Below are 22,351 nucleotides of genomic sequence, written 5' to 3' on the forward strand. Positions count from 1 at the left end.
ACTCCAACCACCGCGAACAATTTACAGAGAGCTGGCTTCTCTACCAGGTTGGCCTCCATACCAAAGCCCAATCATCTTTTGAAACTATATCAAAATTTTCTGCTATTACTACTGAGACTGACTTCTTTGCTAAATAGTTACATCCAGAACCTCAGCTATGGGGGGTGTGTGTATATATATATATATATAGCCATAACCATCTAGTTTGCAAGCTGTGCTCTCTCACTCTGTACACTCTGTACCAATCTCAAGTTTTACACAACATTGCCTGTGCAATTAAATACTTTCATAAACCTTTGATGTCTCTGAACCGGGAACATCTTTCAGCCAAAAGTGCTCTGAGTTGCTGTAAGGTTCATTCAATAGGCAGGGCATTAACGCTGGACTTCAGAGATGGGGTTTAGTTCCCTGCTCTGACAGAGCCCTCCAGGTAACCTTGGCCAAAAGTTAACCTACACCATTCCTCCTCTGCAAAACTGGAAGAGGAGCATTTCCCCAAGGCAGAGGATGTATTAAAGCTTATAAGCAGCTTCGACAACTTAGTCAAAGCAGGAGCCAAATAAGAGTACTGGCTGTAATCCTCAGCAGCACATCCAGGGCCACAGCTGGGACTGCACATCTGCCCAAACAAGGAGACAGCTCCCAAGCACCCTCCCAGGGGAATCCGTGACCAGAGAGACAAGCAGATCGTGTGCTTGCAGGCAGGTTAAATGCTCAGTTTTAAATGAACAGCTCTAAACTGCACAAGTAGTGGAGATAAAACTACATTACTGTAATGTGGCTTTCCAGTGCAAGGCAGGCAATTAGGCTTTATCACTCCCCAACTGCTACCAGGCAGTGCAAAGGGTCAACAACGGTGCTTCTACTTAAATGCTCCACCTGGGGTGAAATAGCCCAGGTGAAGGCATGTGTGACAGGATCGGGGGCCACAAAACCTCTCCAGGACCAGGCATGAGAAGGACAAGGGATACAGAGGTGAGAGAGAAAACAGGGGAGGGAGCACCTGGCAACTTCCCTCCTGATCTACCTTCTCCAACTTCACCACACAGAGCAGATACACCGTCCCTTGGTTAAACAGTGGGGTAAAAATGGGGAAACGCACCCACCGGGCACAGCATAGTCCTTGCTGCCACATCCACAAGTTTCTCCTCACCTTTCTATTAGGCCAATCCAATTTAAAAGACTTTCCATAAAGCCTACGAAGGGTCCCCCACCCATCTGCTGTAACACCCCAGAGAAGTCAGCCCTGCTGCTGGCCAGGGCTCTCCAGGAGGGTGAGGCATGGCAAGGAGCTTTTGCTCCAGGGAGGAAGATAGCTCTGATTTATTGCATCTCCTAAAGCTGAAGGCAGAAAGGCTCTCTGCCTCACCCTGGGCTTGCACCTACTATAGTTGCAGGTTTTGCAGTGAACAGGGGGAAGGGAGATGAACTGACCCACTTATCACGCCTTTATCATCAAAACTGCATCTGTCACAGACAGTCTCCTTCCTTGCTGTGAAGTCCTAAGTCCCTCGGGAAAGCTGAGCTGCAGAAGCACACTTCTGAAAAGGAAATGCTACAGCTTCTAGGCAAAGCTTTTTTCCTCCTTTCTCAAGCCATTTTTTATTAAAATGACTATGTCTGCAAAGCTGGCAGTTTCAATATCTATTTCCTCCAGACAGCTGATCTCAGACTTCATTCCTTCTACGTGAGCCATATCTTGAGCTGCAGTAGTTTAGGAGGACACATCACACATAGTACGCTGCACCTCATTCGTAAGAATTTAATTGTGGAATCAGGTTAATCAGGACTTTTCCCAGGGAACCATTACAACCCTAATGGTAATGACTTTCTTAATTGGGAGGGTAATTCTCAGGCTGCCTGCAAGTAATTAAGTGCTATCAGTAAGGATGGGCGGGACACACTGAAGAGAGACTGTATTCACTGTCTACAGCCATAAGTCCAGCTGTCTTCACTGCCTAGGAGAAGGCAGACTCCTAAATCTCCTTCTTCATTCAGCTCCACTCAAGGACACCATGTTGAGCCTCTGCTCCATCGCCGGACTTTGCTCCCATCACTCTTCACTGAGCTGGCAGGTTTGATACGAGCGTCGGAAAGCAAGCGGCAACGCAGCCAGTTCAGCTGCAAAATCAAGACCTAACTGAAAAATTCAAGGAACTGAGATGTTAAAACAGCCATACAGGTACGGAACAGCAGGCCCTCTGCTCTGTTTGACACGTGCATGTGGTTTCCATCGAAGCCAACCAGGGCTGCGCACGAGCATCTGTGAACTTCCCCAGGTTGCTGACTTTAGTTTTCCTCACTTTTACAGAAACTGCACGGCACAACTTCTTTCCAAATAAATTTATCAAGCTCTGTCTTCAAATGAATGAGAACTTTTTGTCACACATATGAATCTTTACGACCAACCTTGATGTGGGGTGCAACAGAAGAGAACAACAGAACACAGCAGGGACAAAAATCCCAGGATGGATTTTCCTGCAACTACAACATGACTGCAACAAAGACAGAAATTCTTCCTCTGCTCCATCCCTTCCAAACAAGTGGGAGGTTAAATCCCAAACGCGCGTTCAGAAGCAAAACACTGCTCGGCACAGAAGCCCCTCTATCTTCCATCACCCCAAGCCCTCCTACTACTGCGTCTATATTGCCTTGAAATCTCACTCTGAAAATGAAGTTCCAACGCATAATTTCTCACCCACATACCCCCAACGGAGTTAGAAGAGGGTATTCGCTCCCACATGGGCTCAGTGCTCTCATTCATGGAGCTAGGGTGGACTGAAAAATCCCCTTTACCTGCACACTTGGGACATACTGTTGAGGAGAAATTGCATGAAGCCCCCCAGCAACCCACTGCATAGAAGATGACTGGAACTGACTGTACTGGCTTGACCCCTTGTACACACATCCTTCCTTATTTAAAAAAAAAAAACAAACAAAAAAAAAACCCCACTTTGTGCAATGAAACGACAATCAGCTACAAAAATAGGCACGTAGAAAGAGAGTCTCGCTTCCTGAACACCATACCAGCCTATAAAAGCAAAAAAGACAGGTTTCTGTCAGGACAGAAACAACAAAAATACTGTAAAAAGGCTTCTTGTTGTGAAGTGCTGAGCACTGCTCAGCATTTGAGTACACTTGGGAACACTCATCCTTACGCTCCACGTCACCTTTGCTGCTCATCTTTTTTCTCACTTCAGTCCTGCTCTCATTTTATTTTGCTTACTGACAAGATATTGTCTTTTCATTTATTCACATGTTTTGGTAGCTTGGCTGCATCTGTTCACTTAATGCCGTTTAGCAATCTTTTTCTTGTAGTTTCTACAATGAAATTACCTGGCACCTATACCCAGAAATTGCTTTCTCCAGCTGCTGAAGAAGTCCGAAAAAACCCTTTAAAAAGGCACCCTTGGCCTGCCAGAAAATCAGAGCGCATGACATGGCAATAGGTGACCTCAGGAGATACCTGCTGGGAAAAGAAAAAGTTCCACCGTGCTCAAGCAAGACTGGGAAGCAACGTTGCTGAAACAACGCAGACAGGCATTGCTGAGGCATCCTTCCAGACACAAAGCTGTGCAGCTGGAGGAGGTGACGATGCAAGGGACCAAACCTGCTCACTTCTTCCCAAGACTGACATTGCTAATCCAAACCAGAGACTGCAAGGAGCTTAATATTTTCTTATTCATGTTGTTTGCCTTCACTGATATGAACACTTCCAATGAATTACAGAATATTCTTTCCTGTAAACTTTCCTTCCTGTGGCTGCAGGTGAATCTTAACCTATTTACGGCATTCTGTTCAGGGGTGAAACACCCAGAGACAGCATGGAAATTTCTCTTTAAACTTTTTATCGGTTTCATCACAAAATTATACTAAATTCCATTAAACATTTTCAGCATGGACATTTTTAACACATAATAAAATTTAAACTAGTCAGTTAATCTTGCATTAGATCAGCTTCATTTCTTAGCTCCCATCAATTAATTTACCTCCAGCCTAAAGAGTTACTCATAGAGTTGTTGTTTAAATAAATCCTGTAGTAAAAGGACCTGCTTTACTAGATTGGGAAAAAAACACCATGCCTGAACCTTAGCATTCACCAAACTTACTTTTTTTTAATCTCACTGTCTGAAAGATGGAAGCCAAAATACAGACAGCACTCTGACTTTAACTCTTTGTAATCCCTAGGTTGCAGAAGGCAGGCTTTGGTTATGTTTTACTAAAAAAGATAGCTTTCTGGTTGCTCAGAAAGGCAACATCTGGACTTCTTCATAGACCTTCCAGGCAGGTCTATGCTGCCGACGCACAGCAGGACCGAGCTGGCTCTCCAACCCGCTCCAGCTCCCGCGACGCCGCTTATACCCAGGTGCAGCTGTACTCGAGCACTGAAAAGCTCTCATGGGAAAACAGCCAGGGCATGCGTAGTCACTTCAAGCAGGCTTCATTCAAGGCAGACTGACTGGGACCAGCACACCAGATGGTACCCTGAGCTCAGCGCGTCCCACGTGCCAAGTGGGTGCTTCTGGGCCACCGAACAACCAGCAGCATGGAAGGAAAGCATACGTTTCAGGGAGCACATGGGTACAAGTCTTCACATTTCCCACAGGAAAAGAGACCAGCCTGAGAGCGTGTACATGTCATTTTTCCTCCAGCAATGGAAAAAAGATCCAGAGGTCCAAGGATCTCCACCCCAGTTCCCCACTGAAGTAATGTTGTATCTCAGCTGCTGATGACCCTGACTATACACTGTAATTAAGCGTGGGCTACGCAGCAGACAGCTCGTCCAAGCGACCCACCGTTGGGTTTGAGCCTCAGCTTCTCTGCTATAATGGCACTTTGAAGGTCTCCTCGCTGCCGGTCCTCAGCCTTGCCGTAGGGCAACCAGGGTCCACACTCCTACCAGTGTGACAACTGTCGGGTTGAGAGCATGCCAGCAAGTCAAGTTTGTAAAACTAGAAGGGCAGAAGGGGCAAGAAAAGGCACCCGCAGACTTAGGTCATGAAGGATGGCACAGAGCTTGGGCTGCGAAGTGGAGATAGCTCAGGGTTTTGTCCAAGCTCCTGCAGGAAGAGCGGCAGGTCAGCAAGAACCTGCACCCTCCCTGCGGGGCTGGAGCAGAAGAGCATGTCCCATCCACGGCAAGAACCTCATTTCAAGCAGAACCCGTCTAATTTTACCACGGTAATTAGGTCAACAGAACGCACGCAGCAGTGTTGCCCCTGTCTCTCCAGCACCGCAGACACAGACTTGTTACCCTGACCAACGTCCAAGTCACAGGGAGGAAGACAACAGACCCAAACTGCCGCTTGCAAACAAAAATGGAGACCAACCGAAAAGCACGTCCGCACGCGAGCTCCCAGCGTCCCTTCCAGAAATCAGTGGCTAAGTGCACAGCCGTTTTCTTACCACAAATACAAGTAGAGTCAAAGAAAAAGCTTTACCAGCAGCCACAGCCACGTGACACAGTGAAGCGCTCTCCTCCTGAGCATCCCGCTTTATCTGTAGGCTGCCATTCAATTACTCTTTCCACTTCTGGACAAATATTTACCTCAAAGAAATTCAAGACGGAGCATGCACACACACACAAAAAAAGGAACAATGCCCTCATTTGAACAATATATTCCACTCAAAGCTCTGCCAAACAACTCAAACTACCCAGAAGAATTTAAAAACAGCCAGATTCTTCTGCCATGACCTTAAAACAACGTTTGACTTGCTGCTTGTTTGAGTCTATTTTGACCTTCGACAGACTGACCCACAAGTCAGCACAGCTTCTTGGAAGGCAAATGCCTGCTCTCATTATAAGAGCTCGACACAAAAGCTAAATGCAACATGACTTAAGCACGGGGAAAGCAGCGAAGTGCCTCAAGACTAAAGAGAGGCTCGAAGTAGCTCTTTTCAAGCTCAACCTTTTACTTTCTGCAGCCTGAAGAGATCACTCACCCCCAAAGGACCCGTGCCTTTGAGTTTCAAGCTTTTTACTTGGGTCTCCACGGGAGCCGCTGAACCAGACCTACCTGCACATTCTCTTCCGTGACCTCGATCTCGGCGGTGTAGATGTAATCAATCAGCTTCCTCAGGGTCTGCCCATCAACGTCTTTTATCTCAATCTTCTTGGCTTTACTTTCAGACATGTCTCCTGAAATTCATTTCAAAAGGACAGTTAGAGTTGGCTTTGCAGGACATCGTCGCAGGCCCTTGCTCCCCACGCATCCAGCACATCCTCCTGGTATCTGACTAAAAGACTGCCCTGACACTATCCCTGACCATCGAAGGACAACCAGTGAGATTCCCAGAGGCCTCCTAATGCCACCTAACATCTCAACATTTGAAGACACTACTGTAAAATAAGTCAATAAATGCAACAAGCTCGACTTCTTGCCAGAAAAGAACCTGCCATGGTTCACCTGCATTCAAACACATATAGGGGCTAAAAAACACACCCAGTATGACCCTCGACCACGTCTCAGCACAGGGACAGACTCAAAGAGACTGTGGACAAGTCTTAGGAGGGCTTTTTAAAAACATACATATTTTATACATTTATTAAAAATATTTTTTAAAAATTTTTTATATATATATGTGTAGATGAGTAAGTTGCAACAGCTAAGTTAGGGTGCTTTGTGGTATACCCTACAATAAAAGCAAGGCAGCATTACCCTCTTTCTTTAGGAAGAGCCTGAAACCTGCTGAGGAAAACAAGCACACGAGCCAGCAGTCACATCCAGCGTGCTGCAAGCTTCTCTCCTAAATTACCCTGCTGTAACCTGTCTGCACAGTTACACTTTATGCAAAGCATCTGTGCAGAAAACTGTATTTCTCCTCTCTCACCTTCCCAACCTCACACCTCAGAGGCAAGGCAGCCTTTGGATCCAAAGTGTATCCTTTCTCCAAAAACATAACTTAAAAAAAAAAAAAAAAAAAAAACGCAAACATGCAGAACTAGAGCAATAATTTCACCTATGGATATACAAGTAAAACCCGTATCTGCGTAAAAGCCTATACATGAACCGGTACTTTATGTGCGCCCTCCCCATCGCTGTTGCGGCCAACGCTCTGCAGGCACCATACCCACATAGCCCGAGCGTAACAGGAGCACGTCACAGGAACAAAAGCATCAAAAGCATGCTGTGGGGAGGAGGAGGAAGGGCTCCCCGGGGCCCTTCCATCGTCCATGCACACCCTGACCTCACCCAGGTTTTAATCACCAAGATCTTGAGGAACCACACAAAAGAAAGAACAAACTCCCAGGCAGAAGGAAAACAATAAGTGAAAAAACAAAGCTGAACAAAGCAGAGCATGAAGAAGTGTCAATTCTTAAACCTGGGCATGAATAATCACTACCTGAGAAATCTGGTGACTCAGTATTGCTGTGGGATTAAGAGGAAAAATAGTTCCTGCAGCCTATGGGAGAAGTAATTACAGCCTACATCTCCGTACAGCGTGCGACAAGACGCGGCTGGGTACATTAAGTGCACAGCACAGAGTCAGATGCTAAAGGGGGTCCAAGCCTGAGCAAAATCTGGATCCTGGAAATTGAACTCTGCAGGCTTCACTTACGCCAATAAGGAGGTAAATAACAGGAGCGGGGTCAGACCATAAGTATTAGAAGAGCCAACAACGTCCCAAGGGAAATGTAGACTGAAATAATATTTGCCCCAAATTCAATTTTTAAAATTAAATATTAAAATGTTCTTCAGAGAAGCCCATGAATGCAAACGTAGAAGTACAAAGGGATAAATGACCTACATTTGGGAGGCCTTCAAAACAGGCAGGACTTTTTAATTGACAAAATAAATGTCAGCTCCTTCACACGCTTCCTCCCCCACAAAAAAAAAAAACATCTCCAGAGATGAGAGGGGTCTTTCTGAGAACAGCCCGGTCCCCATCAGCCCGTAAGGAGCACCCAGCCAGACATCACCTGCACGGCGAGGGGCGAGCGGAGCAGCCGGTGCCCTGCCGCGTTCGCCGGGAGCACACGGGGCAGAGGGGAGGCTCGGACGCACGGACCCGTGAGATCGATGCAGGAATAGCTTGGAGGGACCGATCCGATAACATCATCTGTCTTTGCGGCGTTCATGTGACACAGGCAACAAAAATAAAGGCTGTGTGGGCTCCCACACCCACCAGCAAGCTGCCAGCCCTGCATACTAATAGCCCGCGCTGCCTCGGCTCCACGAACAGCCCAGCACGCGATGGGAAAGGAGGGTTTTGTGTGCTGCGCCCCACGGTTGGATGGGACCCGACCCCTCCAGCCGCTCTGGCGCGACGGAGCGCCTGCCGCTCGCCAGACGGTGATGCTCTGGATGCGTCTCTAACGCTGCGGAGAGAGGAAGGACCTGAAGACCCCGCAAGCGAACCAGGGCAGGGGTCGGAGCAGACCAGGAGCGGGCAATAAGCTGCCCCCTCCTGCGAGCGCAGAGCCCAGGCAAACGCAGCCTCTAAAGCACGGTGGGTCAATTGGGGCATCTCATCCCACACGCCTTCAGGAAAGAAAACCTCACACCTTAAAGCCCACAAAACCCAACCCCTAGGATGTCTTTCATAAGTCAGACTCGAGCCTTACCCGATACCTTAATTACAGAATAATTCAAAGCACTAGCGTCATCTCTCTACATAAGGGCTGTGCTGAGAAAGGGCTGCACAGACCCCAATCCCGCACCGCCGCGGTCAGGCAGACACGAGGGACAGGGTCGGAGGGAGCAAAGGCAGGTAAAAAAAACAGGCAGAGTAGCTCCAAGCAGACCCTCTTTAGGGGACAGACTTTGCAGACACCAGCCCCTGGCAAAGGCAAGCCCTCTGGCATCACGCTCAACACCCAGCGGTGCTTTCTCCATTCCCCTTTGCTCACGAGGGCAGGGAGAGAGCAGAGCTCTCCCGCTTTGTCGCAAGATGAACTAGAGTTAAAACTGCAGCAGCTCGCGGTGCCTTGTTTACCCAGCACAGCAGCTTGCCCTGCCTCCTACGTACCGCGCTCCAGGGAGGCTTCCCAGTGCACAGCTACAGCTTTCCTCGTTTCCTAAATCAGAGACGTGCTGAAGGAGAATACGAGTGCATCGGATACCAAAACCACAGCCTCTCACACGTGGGGCGAGCGCTTTGAAGCGGCGTGCAAGACCTGCAAGGGGGGTTTCTGCGTTGATGCCTCCTCCTTCGGCGCTTCTGAAGTTCCCCCAGGTATCTCACAGGAGCAGTCCTAGCAGCATCACTGAAATATCCGTTACCCTTTCTGAATTGATCATGTTTTCTTCTAAACGGACAGAAATTACTGTCCCCAATCATCCCCACAGAACAGTGCCAACAAGGACCAGCCACCATCCAAAACGCTCCAGAAAGCCAGTACGGGAAGGGACACGCAGTTAGGAGGTGCTGGGTCCCAGCAGTGGAAGTCACAAACGGAAGATGTGCCTGCTTATTTTCAGACTTCCCAAGGCTATTTCAAAGAGGAATGCCTAACCAGAGGACCCTAAATGGTTTAGGAAAGACCCCACGGTCATTACAAGGTCATTCACGAGTCCAAAGTCAGGCCCAACCGACGGGGACAGGGGCTGCAGAGCAAGCGTCAGGTGGAGGTGGATGAGCTGTGGGTCTCGGTTTGGTTCCCACCGTTCACAGCTTTATACTGATCGTTCTCTCCCGCGTGGCTGCCAGCACTGCTGGGGAACCCCTCCGGCTCCCCACACCCCCAAAAAGCGGCTCCTCCAGTGAGGACTCAGCACACATACAAGCAGCTGCTGCCCAGTCCTGCAAACACCCGCATGGTGCAGCTTGCCCCCCCAGCCACTGGGCTGCATCACTGATGTGCAATGCAAAAAAAAAAAAAAAAAAAAATCCAAGCCACAACATCCAACCGAGCTTCAAGCCGTGATTTTAAAACGCCCCCGCTCCGCAGAGCGAACCACCGCACAGCTGGAAGGAGATCGCGCGCTCGGTCTTTGCAAGAGGGAGATCCAGACTTTCGAAATTCGGGGCTAGCTGGACGGAAAGCAGAGGGAGAACTGGTCCATGCCTGACCCGCTGCCCCCGGGGACGGGCAGCTGCCGAGGCTGTCGCCCAGGGGAGCTGCCGAGCCGGCCACGTGAGAGCGGTTAGCTGATTACTGTTTAACTCGCGGCGTGAGGGATTACACGGCCCGGAGAATTCCTGCACGGAAACACGAGCAGCCCCGCACCACTGCCTTCCCGCTCGGATGACCTCTAAGGATCAGAGGGTTGTTTTTTTTTCCCCAATATTTTTTTTTTCTTTTTTAAACCTCTCGTCAGGAACGAGCATCCCAAGCACTCGCAAGTCCTCCTCGAGGTGCCCTGCGGGAAGGGTTGCCTCTGAGCAGCGTTTGCTCCTCTGCCTCACCACCGCGGCCAGTACTTCCACGGCACAGCACCAGTGCCCTAGAAAACACAAACGCTTCCCACCTTAGCTCACCACGCTGATAAAGCCACCATGGCGAACCTCACATCTCATCTCACGTTCGGACGTCTGTTTACACCTGAGGTTCTTTCCCCACCTCCACTGCAGGAGGGAAGAAAGCTTCCCAAAGGACAAGCTTTTTCCTCAGAAATGCTGTGTTCTGCTTCCAGTAAAGCAAATAAAAGGAGGTCTAATCTCAAGGCTTTTAGAAGAAAGAAGCAACCCCTAGACCACAGGCAAAGGAACGTGAAACAGGGGCAAAACCTCCAAACCTCGTTTACGCTAAAGCTGACTGATGGTAACAACCATTCCCTGGAGCGTACAATCATTTTCTTCGTATTTGGTTAAGTCAGTTCCTATCCTGGAAAGGAGGGCAAGGAAAATGAAGTAAGCTAAGGAGCTCCTGACCACACTAATTTTACTAGAATGACTTAAATAAGCTGGTCACTCCCCTACCTGGGGATTGGCACAGGTTTTTTTGCTGGGCACAGCCTCCAAAGGGCACCTGCTATAGGGATCAGGCAATCAGAGCAAGAATTTAGTCCTCTCCTTCTCTTCACACAGAGGTTGCATCTGCCATTACCAAAATACACCAGGCTGCAGCAACGCACCCTGCAAAAAGGCAGGGCTGCTAAAACACACTGGGATCAAGAGAACAACGGTGTTATTTCGGGCAGCAGCAAAAAGTGCCACGGGAGATTAAACATCCGTGACTGCAAATCAGCATCAGCAGGGCTGAGCCTTGAAACTACAACTCCTGTGCCAGCAACTTCTTTGATGTGCACCATGAACATTTAGGGCACTGCACACGTGCTTGATGTTAATGATGTGTTTTCATGACCCAAGGTCTTGTTTGGGGGGATAAAAAAACCAACCCAAAAACCAGTGAGACAAACCTCATAGTAATAACCTTCCTGTGACTCTCATGCTACCCACTCCCCCCACACCCATACAACCACCCCATACACCATGCCTCGAGGAATTAGTCAAGGACGACCAGCATCATCCATCAGGTGTAGAAAACTGCAGACCTAACCCTACTGCTTCTCTCTCAAAGAAACCCTTTCCTCGCTGGCCATGCCTGCTGCCTGTGCTGCAGCTCCTGCTGGAGACACAGCCAAAAGCCTCTGGGTTTGCAATGGCCCGTTCAACCCACGTACAGCATCTGGCGTCAAGAAGAGTACCTGTAAACATCGCACAAAAATAAGGGCTGCAGGCCGCAAGGACCACGCGGTGGGCTTCCATCTCCACAGTTTCGGCCACAATCACCACATCACAGAGGAGCCGCTTGCTGGAAAAACACCAGAGAAGACAAAGATCATTTCAGAACTCCTGGTCAGGCAAAAAGCTACATCAGTATATCCTGAAAAAGTAAGCAGAAGACCCACCATTACAGACAAGGCACCTGAGCTTCTGCCAAATCCCAGTGGAGGGTCCTCTAGTCCTTCAGCTACCAGCTCCTGTCAGTGTTTGCCTACAACGCAAAGCCTAGATCCTCCTGATGCTGCAGCCCTGCCTGTGGTTCTGCTTTTCCCAGAAAAAAAAAAAAAATCTGCAAGCCAAACTAGGCATACGTGCTGCTGAAGAACAGATGGGTAAGGGGCTCCTTCCATCTCTCAGACAAGCAGGGCTGGGAGAAGGTACAGAAGTGCTTAAGAGCTTGGGCACTACGTGGAGCCAAGCTCTAGCAGATCTACGAGACAAGAAATAGCTGCACAAGGGAACACCAGCAGCGCTTTCGTCTTTCCATAAGGGAAAGGTAAAGTGGAAAAATGAAGTTATTTCCGTACTTCCTTCCATGTTTGGCCCTAAAGAACGTGACCACCAAAACATCTCCTGGCACTGACCAGCGCAGAGGCTGCCTCAGCCATCTCCCAGTGAGGAGATGCCAGTCACTGGAGTTTATCCATGGGCCTGAGGACTTCATTTACCACATGAATTAGTCTGGGATTAAGAGTCACTGAGATAAAGCACAGGGCTCCAAAGAGGAACCAAAAAACTTCTGAGCTCCCCCACTGACTCATTGTACAGCTTTGGAAACGTCACTTCATTAACTAGTGACCTTTTCTACGAGCCCCACATATGTCCTTTGAGGATTCATTAGTTAATGTTTGTACAGCGCCTCGGAGATGCTGACAGCTAGAAGTGCTTAGCCTCCCAATAAGTTGGTTTAAGATGTTTGAGCATACAAATGCAAAATAAGGGTGTTCTTTTCAAATGCCAAGCCTGAAAAAGGATCAGTGTCTGTAAATCTAGATGTCACCTTCTCTTCAGAAATGCTTATCACCACGCTGCACTTTGTCTTTAGGAAACTGCATGTCAAATAAACACTCGTAGAGCTTCTAAAGGACTAGGTACGTCTCCTCTTCTCCATATATTGGAATACGTGAACAAAACACCTGTGAAATGGAGGGTTATAGTTGGAAAACAGGAAGAAAGTAGGAATTGGTAGTCTGTGCTCTACATTCACCCCAGTTTGGAAGGGGGACGGCAATGAGGGAAGCTCTTTAACAGCCTCCTTACGGAGGCTTCCTCATTTCCTTCAGCTTATGCAAAAGGGGCTCTGTTCAATTCCTCTTTGGACTATAGTTATCTAAAGTACCACTCGTGGAATTAATTTCATCTTCATTTGAAAGCTAAAAATTTCAAGCGAGCAACATGTAGCAAATAGGTTAAAGGCTTAGCAAGATTTTTCTAGACCCTCCATATGAGATTTCTGGATGCATTTGGAGGCACTATTATTCAAGACAGCTATTAACATTGATTGTTGACAGCTTAACGGATCCCATACCATAGACACGAGAACTGTATATTCCGGAACAACAGCAGAAGCTGACAAAAAGGAGGACCCAGAAGAAGGAAACACAAAACAGGTGCTTAAGGGCAGCTTTCAGTCTTCTACATTTGATCACTTCAGTATTGCACAAGATCTAGCTAACTACAGGCAATAAGAAACATTGTCCGTCTCCAGCTATTCCCACTACGCTTCAATTAACAAAGTAATAATAGTAGCACAATAGATTTCTGAATATAGCTGCAGAAACCTCTATTTTCAGATCCTTTGCTTTCAGTACAAAGAAAGCACTAGAGGGATGCCAATTAAAAAAAAAAAAAACCAAACCATACTCCACTTCATGTAATTGTTACAAGGGAAGGACATTTCCATTTTCTGTTCCTATGCAACTGACAACCACTGTCAGACATCTGTGGAAGGAGACATTTCTAATCCTTCTCCACACCAGAGTATGTGTATATTGGGAAACTACTTAATCCACAGAAGAGAGGTGGCTATTACAGCAACTTTTGAGTACTTTGAGCGTGCAGGAAGAGTAAAGGGTGTTATCTGCTTTCATCACACCATCTGGACACAAAGGGAGCACATACGTTCATGGGTATGACACATGTACTTTCCATAGGAATCCTTTTAAAAATTGGGTTTCTAAGTCTCTATTTGAATGGTAAAGGACTCAAACGAACCAGGCAGAGAAATGCTCGCTGAACTTCTTCTATCTGGTTCATGGGATAACAACAATCAAGAAACAACTCAGGTTTAACCACTGCCACCACATTGCTGATGTGATGACAGCAGTTCTTGAAGACTGTGTTTGCTGATGTTTTTTCAGCCTCCATTCTCCCTGTACCCACGCAGCTGTGTAGAGATGAAGGTGTTCTCTTTTAACCAATATCTGGATTTTCAGATTTGCAAGTAGAGAGCTGACATTCTTCCCAAGTTGTGGGGTTTTTTTCCACTCCCTACTTTGGGGTACTAAGCCCAGACTGAGTGACACTGCTAGTTAAAGAGAATAAGAACAGCACATTAATAATGTTTGGTCTGTAATTATGCGTAGGTGTCTTAGTGTCTGTAATGTTCTATTATTGGTTTTCAGACCATTAGCTCAGTTAAGTACATAGTTTACAGAACATAGTTTACAGCTGAATTTGCTGTAAGTAATCGAAAAAACTAAATTAATTATCATCTATGACTGAAGGCTCTTGCTCAGATGGTTTTGAGCCATAGCTGGCTTCCTTCTGCTGGGAAGATGGACAGGTCTGAGACTGGGAAGAACAACCCACCACAAAAGGGCTATATTTTAGCTGCCTCTTCCTACTTGTTGATTAATCACCTACATGTAACCATTAGCTGTGACAAAGATGGCACAGATTTTTTTCTAAGTCTCCCAGAAGCCTTTCTGTTCCAATCAGCACATTTCTGCTAAACCAGAGAGGGTGCCCATTAAGTCAAAAGTGTACCTCCGTAATTCATTCATGACCTTGAATGCCTTTCTCATGTGAGAGGGGTTGACTGTCACTGTGCGCTGGTCCTTTTCATCTTCAGCTGCCTCAGAGGATCGGGAACTCTGCTTAATGCTAAAAACATGGACAAAAAAAAAGGAGTAGAAAGTTTGATTCAATGACACTTTAAAAAAAAAAGTATCATAAATCTGCAGCACAGGGTATTATGCACGGAGTTACTGGCATGTTTGTTAGCCTGCTCAGGTTACCCATGTGAAGAGCATCAAAAAATGCAGCTACTGCTGCATGAATGTTGAAAGCCAACCCAGCCCACATTTCAGTCAGCAGCGAAGAAAAGGAAAAAGTGCCAAACGCTTGAGGACAAAGCCCAGCCTTACAGGCTTCAGGCCAGGAAAGCAGTATAAGTTGAAATTCAAGCCAGAACATAATTGCCTCACTGAATAGAAATAGACTTCAGCACTGGGAACTACAAGAGTACCACGGATACTTTAACATCCATACAGAGAAAGAGAAGTTCAGTCTTCAATGTCCCATCTGAAACCGCAAGCATACAATACATGACTTGTATCTTCTTCTATAGAGGCAAGTAGAAAAGGAATATTAAAACTCCCTGCACAGCTTCCAAAGCATTAGCTTTACCGAGGCCACATCCCCTTTCCGTTTTAGAAATAGGTCTATTTAGTGCCACTGGAACATATAGCAAGAATCATTAAACCAGACCTTCCTACCAGAACCACCAGTTATATAGGTAATATCAAACCAGATGCACTCGCTTATGTGCTGTGTTTAACCAGGCCAACAGGTGCCTAAGGCACATACGTGTCCTCATTACTTTGTTGGGAGCACTGGCTCTTTACACAGAATTGACATCAGGTCAATATCTCTACCTCCGTGATCTGAAAGCGCGTGAAATCACTCAGCGCTAAAGGTTTCCACCTATGAAAAAAGCAGCACTTGGAGCCAGGTCCCTGTTCTGCTTACACCCACGGCTCACCCCTCAAACCTGCCAGCAGGCAAAGGCAAACAAGACAAATCAAGCAAGGTTGTCCATGTCAAAAGCCAACGGCAGACCTCAGCAGGTAACCCCGTGGCCACCGTGCACCAGACTGGAGACCTTCGCAGAGTTTTGTTTCCAAAGGACGGTCTCCCTCAGCTTCATGTTTGTCCCCTCCTCCCTGCCGCCTTTCTTAGTTGGGCTTGTATCACGATAAAAAAGGCTGAATTGGGTTAAACCAACAGTCTGGGCAGCCCAGCATCCTGGCGCTACCTGCAACCAGAAGATGATGTCTGAAGAAGGGTGGAAGGATCCTTCCCCAGAACAGCCCGCCAGCCTCTGCTAAGGTGCGTATGCATGCACATACATATCTATATATAAGTATACTCACACACAGTGACTCTTCCTTCGAAAAACACTATTATTCACAATTTACAACCCCCTGACAGTGTGAAGCCCTTGCTGAACACTACACCCTCCCCGCTGCCGGCTCCCGACCGGTGGCTGTTACCAGCACGATGTCCCTTGAGACCACACGAAGCTCTTTGCCCCCCCAGCTGTCCTCGGTGGGTTGCATTGTCCTTCTTCTAGAAACAAGATGCTGAATAGCAGCCAAGCTGCGCGCAGCTCGAATACACGCCTGCATACTGAGCGGCCTCCAGCTTTGTGCCCAAGACAAAGGTTAATGCCAAAAACCAGCCAAGTCCAATTCTTTCACTTTGCTGAGCAAGTGAAATATTTTCAGTCATAAGTGAAGCTGCAAGGCTGAGCACAACATCACTCAGCACATGTCCCACTGAGGGAGACAACTTCCCAGACTGCGTTACAGTCATCATCCAATTAGTTTAGTGTGGCTGGATTAAAAGAAAAAAAAAATCAGAAAGAATACCTTTTGTTAAATGTTCGATATTCAAGGGACTGGTACCAGGCAACGACACAACCAGCTTTTCTGTCCCCAAAGAAAGCTGAACTCATTCTGTGCCACACGTACCACCGGCAGCGTTCACGGGCACGGAGCGGCGGCGGCTCTCAGCTCTTCCCCAAGTCCGCACGCCCCAGCGAGGGAGTCTCCTTGCTCCAGGGACACAGCCAAATTCAGCTAAGCCTCGGTGTTGTTTCTATCAAAAGCCCTGGTTGAAATCTTAGGCCAAGCAAAGTTTGACCACAGCTTTAAACACCCCGGCATAAACCTTTGCTTTTTAAACAGCTAAACACGCCCTCGTGGCGCGCCGGAGCCAAGGCGTGAAAAACGAGGCTCTGGAAGTGCAAGTGACTTCACTGAGCTTTCAGTCTCCAAAGCCAAAACACGTACAGGAAGCAAACCAAACAAACAAAAAAGAAAGAAAAAGGAAAAAAAAAGAAAGTGAAACCAAAAGGCGGCGGCAGGGACAGCTGTACCCATCCCACCAGACCGCCGCGGGACACCACTTCGGTCATCGTCAAAGACGGACCTTGTGGGATCCAAAATCAAGCGATACACACCAAAATCATGGGGCTTCTTTAATAAGAAAAAGCACACCGCTGAGATTTATTTATTTATTAGCACTCCAGTGCCGGAGACAAAAGATACCTTATGTTCAAACTTTTCCACCGGCAAAAGATACAGTTCAAAGGAGACGGCAAGTTTCATTAAACACCAAAGTAAATGTCGGATCAACAAGCCTTCATAAAGCCTCAACTCCACCAACATTTGTCTGTGTATTTTAAAAGTAAAACCTTGCTTCAGAATTTCTGAAAAAGATCAACCAGTTCTTCCTAAGAAGCATGAAAAGTAACTTTTTAAAAAGCATCCTAAATCATCCTCAGCTTTATTAGCAGGGGTGGATTTCACATTTTGCCAACAGCTCACCATAAGAAAATACTGCAGATTGTCTGGTTAAAAACTCGTTTCAAAAAAATCAAGATATGCTATTTAAAGTTTTTCCAAATGACTCACATAAAAAACACATTTGAAAAATTAATGGCCAAGAGCCTTTAACTCATCTTTGAGACTGACTCAGCTTCCACAGAACTGTGTTCCAGTAATGGACGGAGGATGATTTTATCTGGGAAAAAGATTTCACACCCCCATGCACACACTCTCAGAGATCACCGACACATTTCCAATGTAAAAATGCAAGAACCTAAACACTCCAAGCGAATGCGACCTGCCGCAAAGCAAAAGCTACCCCTGAGAAGACCAAAACAGTACATTGCGTAGCCCTTTTCTGGTTTTTTTTTTCCCCACAACACTAAGAATTATTACACTTATTACACTGTTATTATATTAATGGAGCAAAGCAGAGGAGGACCAGGGTCCTCTGATCAAAGGTACTGGCCGAGACCACCTGGACGTGCTGGAGCCCCTGCACGTTCCCCCCAGAGAAGACTTTCCCCCCAGCACCCTCACGTTTGCCTAGCTGATGTCCTACTACACCAGCGGGACTCACAAGCCGGCTGCCAGGAGCAATTTGTTCTATTCCTGGGCTATCCGAGGCCGTGCACCGAGCAAATGGACAAATGATTTCATTTCCCTGGGCCAGATGAATATCCTTGTTAGGGACACAGCAGGATTCTCCTAAAATAAGCAAAGAGGTTGTTACTCTCATGGAGTGCCAATCCCACCGCCACCTCCTGCATGGCCTTTCGACGCTGTCCCCAAGCAGAAAAAACAAACCCTGATTTGAGAGTCCCCAATTAAGCCAGCGAAGCTAATCACAACCCCGTTTACACCGTGTTCCTCCTCCCCAAGACTCACTAGCAGGAGTTGGCTCAAAGCACAGCTCCTGCCTGAGCGCGGCCGCATCCCAACCGAGAGGTATTTTAAAAACCCATAACCTGTAGCGCTGCTGCATGCAAGTATCAACTATAAAGTTGGGTTGCCGTAGTTACCAGCAGTAATTACAGATGTCTTTGCAGATTCTACGTGAAAGAATAAAAGCCTCGCTTAGAGCTAAACTGTCCCCTGGCAAGATGATTGCTGTTCGTGGTAAACCCCCGGAACAAAAATCCCGGCTCTGCCAAAATCAATTCTACCACTGGCTTTACTGGAGCCAGGAGCTCACCCTAAAGGAGGGGCAGATCTCAAACGCGCTTTCCTTCGGAGCAGAGAAGGATGAGCTTCTGCTCATGTTTCTGGAAGAAGAGCCGCTGGGCTCAGCTCCTAGCCCACACGTGGACACCACGAAGGTCCCTCTCCACCAGGTTCTCACCTTGGAGAGATGATGGGACTCCAGATATATCCAGTCCAGCCCAGCTTCACCCCACTGGGCAGCACTGGTGGTGGTGGTTGGGGGGGTCTCTGGGAGCTGCTCTCACCTCCTGCCTGCGGACCACAGGCTGAGCTCCGCTCTCCTGGGTCGTCCCGTCACGCCGCAGAGCTTCGGCCCCCCCAAAGTTGGCCAAAAAGTTAACGGGGCTCGGAGACCTGCCTTCCTGCAGCACGGGCAATCCAACACCTCCGCAGGCACTTCTAGCCTTATATTAACTTAACAGTGACACGCTAAGGGTAAATTTTCAAAGCCTACGGAGCTTCTTTGTGGGATACGTTACAATCATCCCCGTAAAACGTTCATCTTCAGTTTGAGAGGTTTGACATAGCTCTGATCCAAAAGCTTGACAGATGGCCGATAGCAGTTACTAGTGTTCAAAACTTAAATGCCTCTACTAAGACAAATGGAGACCGAAATATTAATTTAGTCTTCGCAAAATGAAAAATCATTTTACCTTAACTGGCATAATTCTCTGTTTAGAATCAATGGCCAAAATCATGGTGCCAATACATTACGCCCAATAGTTTTATTCCTTGAGTCAGGCAGACACAGTAAGAAAAAGATGTCAGTGTAATGGCATATTTATAAAAATCTCAATTTCCGAATTTGCCTTTAGGTACATACAAAGATAGTAAAAAAAACTTGACTGAAGGAATCCAAATATTGAGATGGATTTGGAGAGGATTTCAGAGAAACATATTATGATTAAAACACAGGGGATATAGAGTAACAGAAAGGATTTTTTCGGTTTTTAATAGCAATATTATTTTCCTATTTTGTTGAACTTTTTCAGTGCCTACATCAACATGGACACATTAGCTTAGAAAAAACACACAAGTGGTATACAACAGATCCCCAAAAGGATATTCGTATCAAAGGAGACCTCGGGGGAAAAGCGGACTTCAGGAACTACTGAGAAGAAAAGTCTTTGCTGACAGTAATGGAAACAACACAAAATAACTCAAATATGACAATACCTTTTGCTTTCAAAGGCAAATATTGTATTTCTCAAACAAATACTACGAAGAGACTACCCTCACTCAAACATAAAGTTAAAATTACAGGCATTTTAATTCTTTGGGGGGGGGGGGGAATCAACATTCCAGGGTTTTTTTTCCTATTCAAACTCAAACACATCTTACTAATTCTGAACCAGAGTACCATGCCTGATCGTACAGCCTTATGTAATTTCTCCATAAAATGAAAGTCCCTATCAGCACAGTAAAAGAAAATCGGGATTCTGAAATAATTTACCGCCAAATGTGAACGTTTCAGGTTAAATCCCCCTTGCCCCTGGCTGCTTCTGCCCATGTGCAATGACATGGGCACATGATACCACTGAACAACTCGGATGTGCAAGTTATCAGGATATTTGAGTCCGGGCAGGCTTCGGACCAGAGTCAGAGGTGATGCGAGCACCAGTAACACGTTCCTCACTGACTACAAAAATGGAAAAAGCAGTAACATTAAAAACCAGGGGGAATTCTGCTGTCATGAAACTCACAGAGTATAAAATTTGAGGCCTAAACCACATGACATAGATCCGAGTTGAAATGCGGGGCAAAAGTACAAAAAAAAGGGAACAGAACCAGCCCACGGTGCTGGCCCACCAAGGTCATTTTTTAACACCTCCTCCCAGGACTTGCTCCGAGCAGGCAAAGCAGCCTTGGCGCAGTCCCACACGATGTGCCCTTTCGAACCAGAAAGCAGGTGAATATTTCCAGCTTTCCTTGCCAAGAGTCAAACCCCACATCGTTACTGCCCATGAGCAGTTCAGGGCCGCCCTCCTCTTCCTGAAAACTAGAAATACAAGCAGCAATTTGGGTAATCATTCCTCACTTCCAGAGGCAGAGAACATGCTGATGGGGACAGCGCTTCATGCCCTAAAAACACATGGTCTGGAAAAAAAAGGGTGAGGCAAAACAGTCCAGGTACTTTCCCAGTGACTTTTTCACGGCTGTATCCCCAGCAAAAGGCCTCCAGTCAAAATGAGACCATTGCCGGTAACCATAAAAAAAGGTAATAAGTAATAGTGCCAAGGATGATCCCAGCCTGAGGTATCAAAACAGCTCCTCTCCGCTTCCCCAAACACTAGACTCATTTATAAAGAAAAAAAAAAAAAAGGAAAACCCATTCCATGGGCTAGCATCTAGCATGACGAGCTAGGATTTCAAGGGACTTGAAATTAATTAATATCTGGATTACTATCCAGAGGTGGCCATTCACACCCTTATGGGAAGCAGCACCCCTACAGTGCAATTTAAAGAGAAATGTGGCAGACTGAAAGTTTTGGGTTGCACATTAAATACACAAACAATTGCAACCCTTGAGTCCCATAAGGGTAGAAAGCTGCCCTTCGGAGCTTGGAAAGCAACTCCCACAGGCTGCTGCGAGTGTTTTCCCTCAACAGAGGGAAAATTTCCAGAATTTGGGGACTGACCCCGGCTTAATTTTCCGATGTGTCATATTTAAACAAAACCTCTGCCAAGCCCTGACGATCAGTACTACCAGCGGGTCAAGCCCCCTCTTTGTTCCCCCACCCCCTGCAAGGTCACCAGCACAAAAGGAAGCACTCAGCATATCCTGTTTTAAAAAAAAGAAAAAACAAAAACAAAAAAACAACACCCAAGCCAGCTTAACGTTTAGTTTGAAGCAGTGCAAGCGAGCTTCTGGTGTGCGAAAGGCACCCCGACAGAAGGGAGGAAGAACGAAGGCAGAGCACAAACGCCGGCGAACCGGCGTCTACGAAGTCCCTGCGCAGCAAAATCCTCTTTTATGCATTCAGGGGACATTAGGTCGACTCCGCGAGCACCTCTGCACGCAGGTTTTGGGGCAAAATAGCTGCCTTGCAGGAAATCAAGTATATATGGCCCAGCTAGCGTGCGAGGGAGACACGGGATCCCCTCCTGCCTGCCGTAACACCCGCGCAGCGTACGGCTTCCACGGACCCGGGCAGGTAAATCCACCACAAGACGTTACAGATTTTCATTCATCACTCAGAAAAACAGCAAATATCAGGGGTTACGCCTTCAACCGAACGACGGAGCGAGCTGCTGGAGGTTCCGGACACGAACAAGGCGGACAGGAGCCCAGCGTTTTTCCGAGGCGCATCTTCTTGCTGGAGTGACCCCGCAGCACCCCAGCCCACCTTCCCTGCCCCACGAGCGATTTTCGAAAACACCCACCGGCGGAGCCTTCCCTTCCCTCGTAATCCATCTCTAAACCCCACCCCCCGGGGGAAAAAAAAAAAAAAAAAAAAAAAACCACCACTCTCTCCCTTCGGTTTGGGTACACGGGGCGAAGCAGCCCGTCACCATGACATTGCAACATCTAGCGCTCATCGCGGGAGGGATTTCTGCGGGCAAGAATGAGGAGGGAAAGAAGGGGGGGGGTCTCCCCGCATGCCCGGGCACAGCCCCCAAGAACGGCATCCCCCCCCCGCCTC

General features: G+C 47.3%; 1 protein-coding gene across 2 annotated transcripts in view; it reads right to left on the reverse strand.

The window, feature by feature from the left end:
* KLHL3 (kelch-like family member 3) overlaps positions 1–22,351 on the reverse strand; it is a 59,614-nt gene that overhangs the window by 23,702 nt on the left and 13,561 nt on the right. The window contains exons 3-5 of one of the 2 annotated variants that reach the window (XM_010578883.1): positions 14,659–14,775; positions 11,592–11,698; positions 6,018–6,139 (exon numbers count right to left, since the gene is read on the reverse strand). In XM_010578883.1, coding sequence (XP_010577185.1) covers positions 6,018–6,139; positions 11,592–11,698; positions 14,659–14,775 — 346 coding nt within the window. Of the gene's footprint in view, positions 1–6,017; positions 6,140–11,591; positions 11,699–11,795; positions 11,864–14,658; positions 14,776–22,351 lie in introns of those variants that run through there. The other variant, XM_010578884.1, reaches the window with a different exon arrangement.

This window comes from Haliaeetus leucocephalus, unplaced genomic scaffold (genome assembly GCF_000737465.1).
Source record: "Haliaeetus leucocephalus isolate CR32 unplaced genomic scaffold, Haliaeetus_leucocephalus-4.0 Scaffold656, whole genome shotgun sequence".
NCBI lineage: Eukaryota > Metazoa > Chordata > Aves > Accipitriformes > Accipitridae > Haliaeetus > Haliaeetus leucocephalus.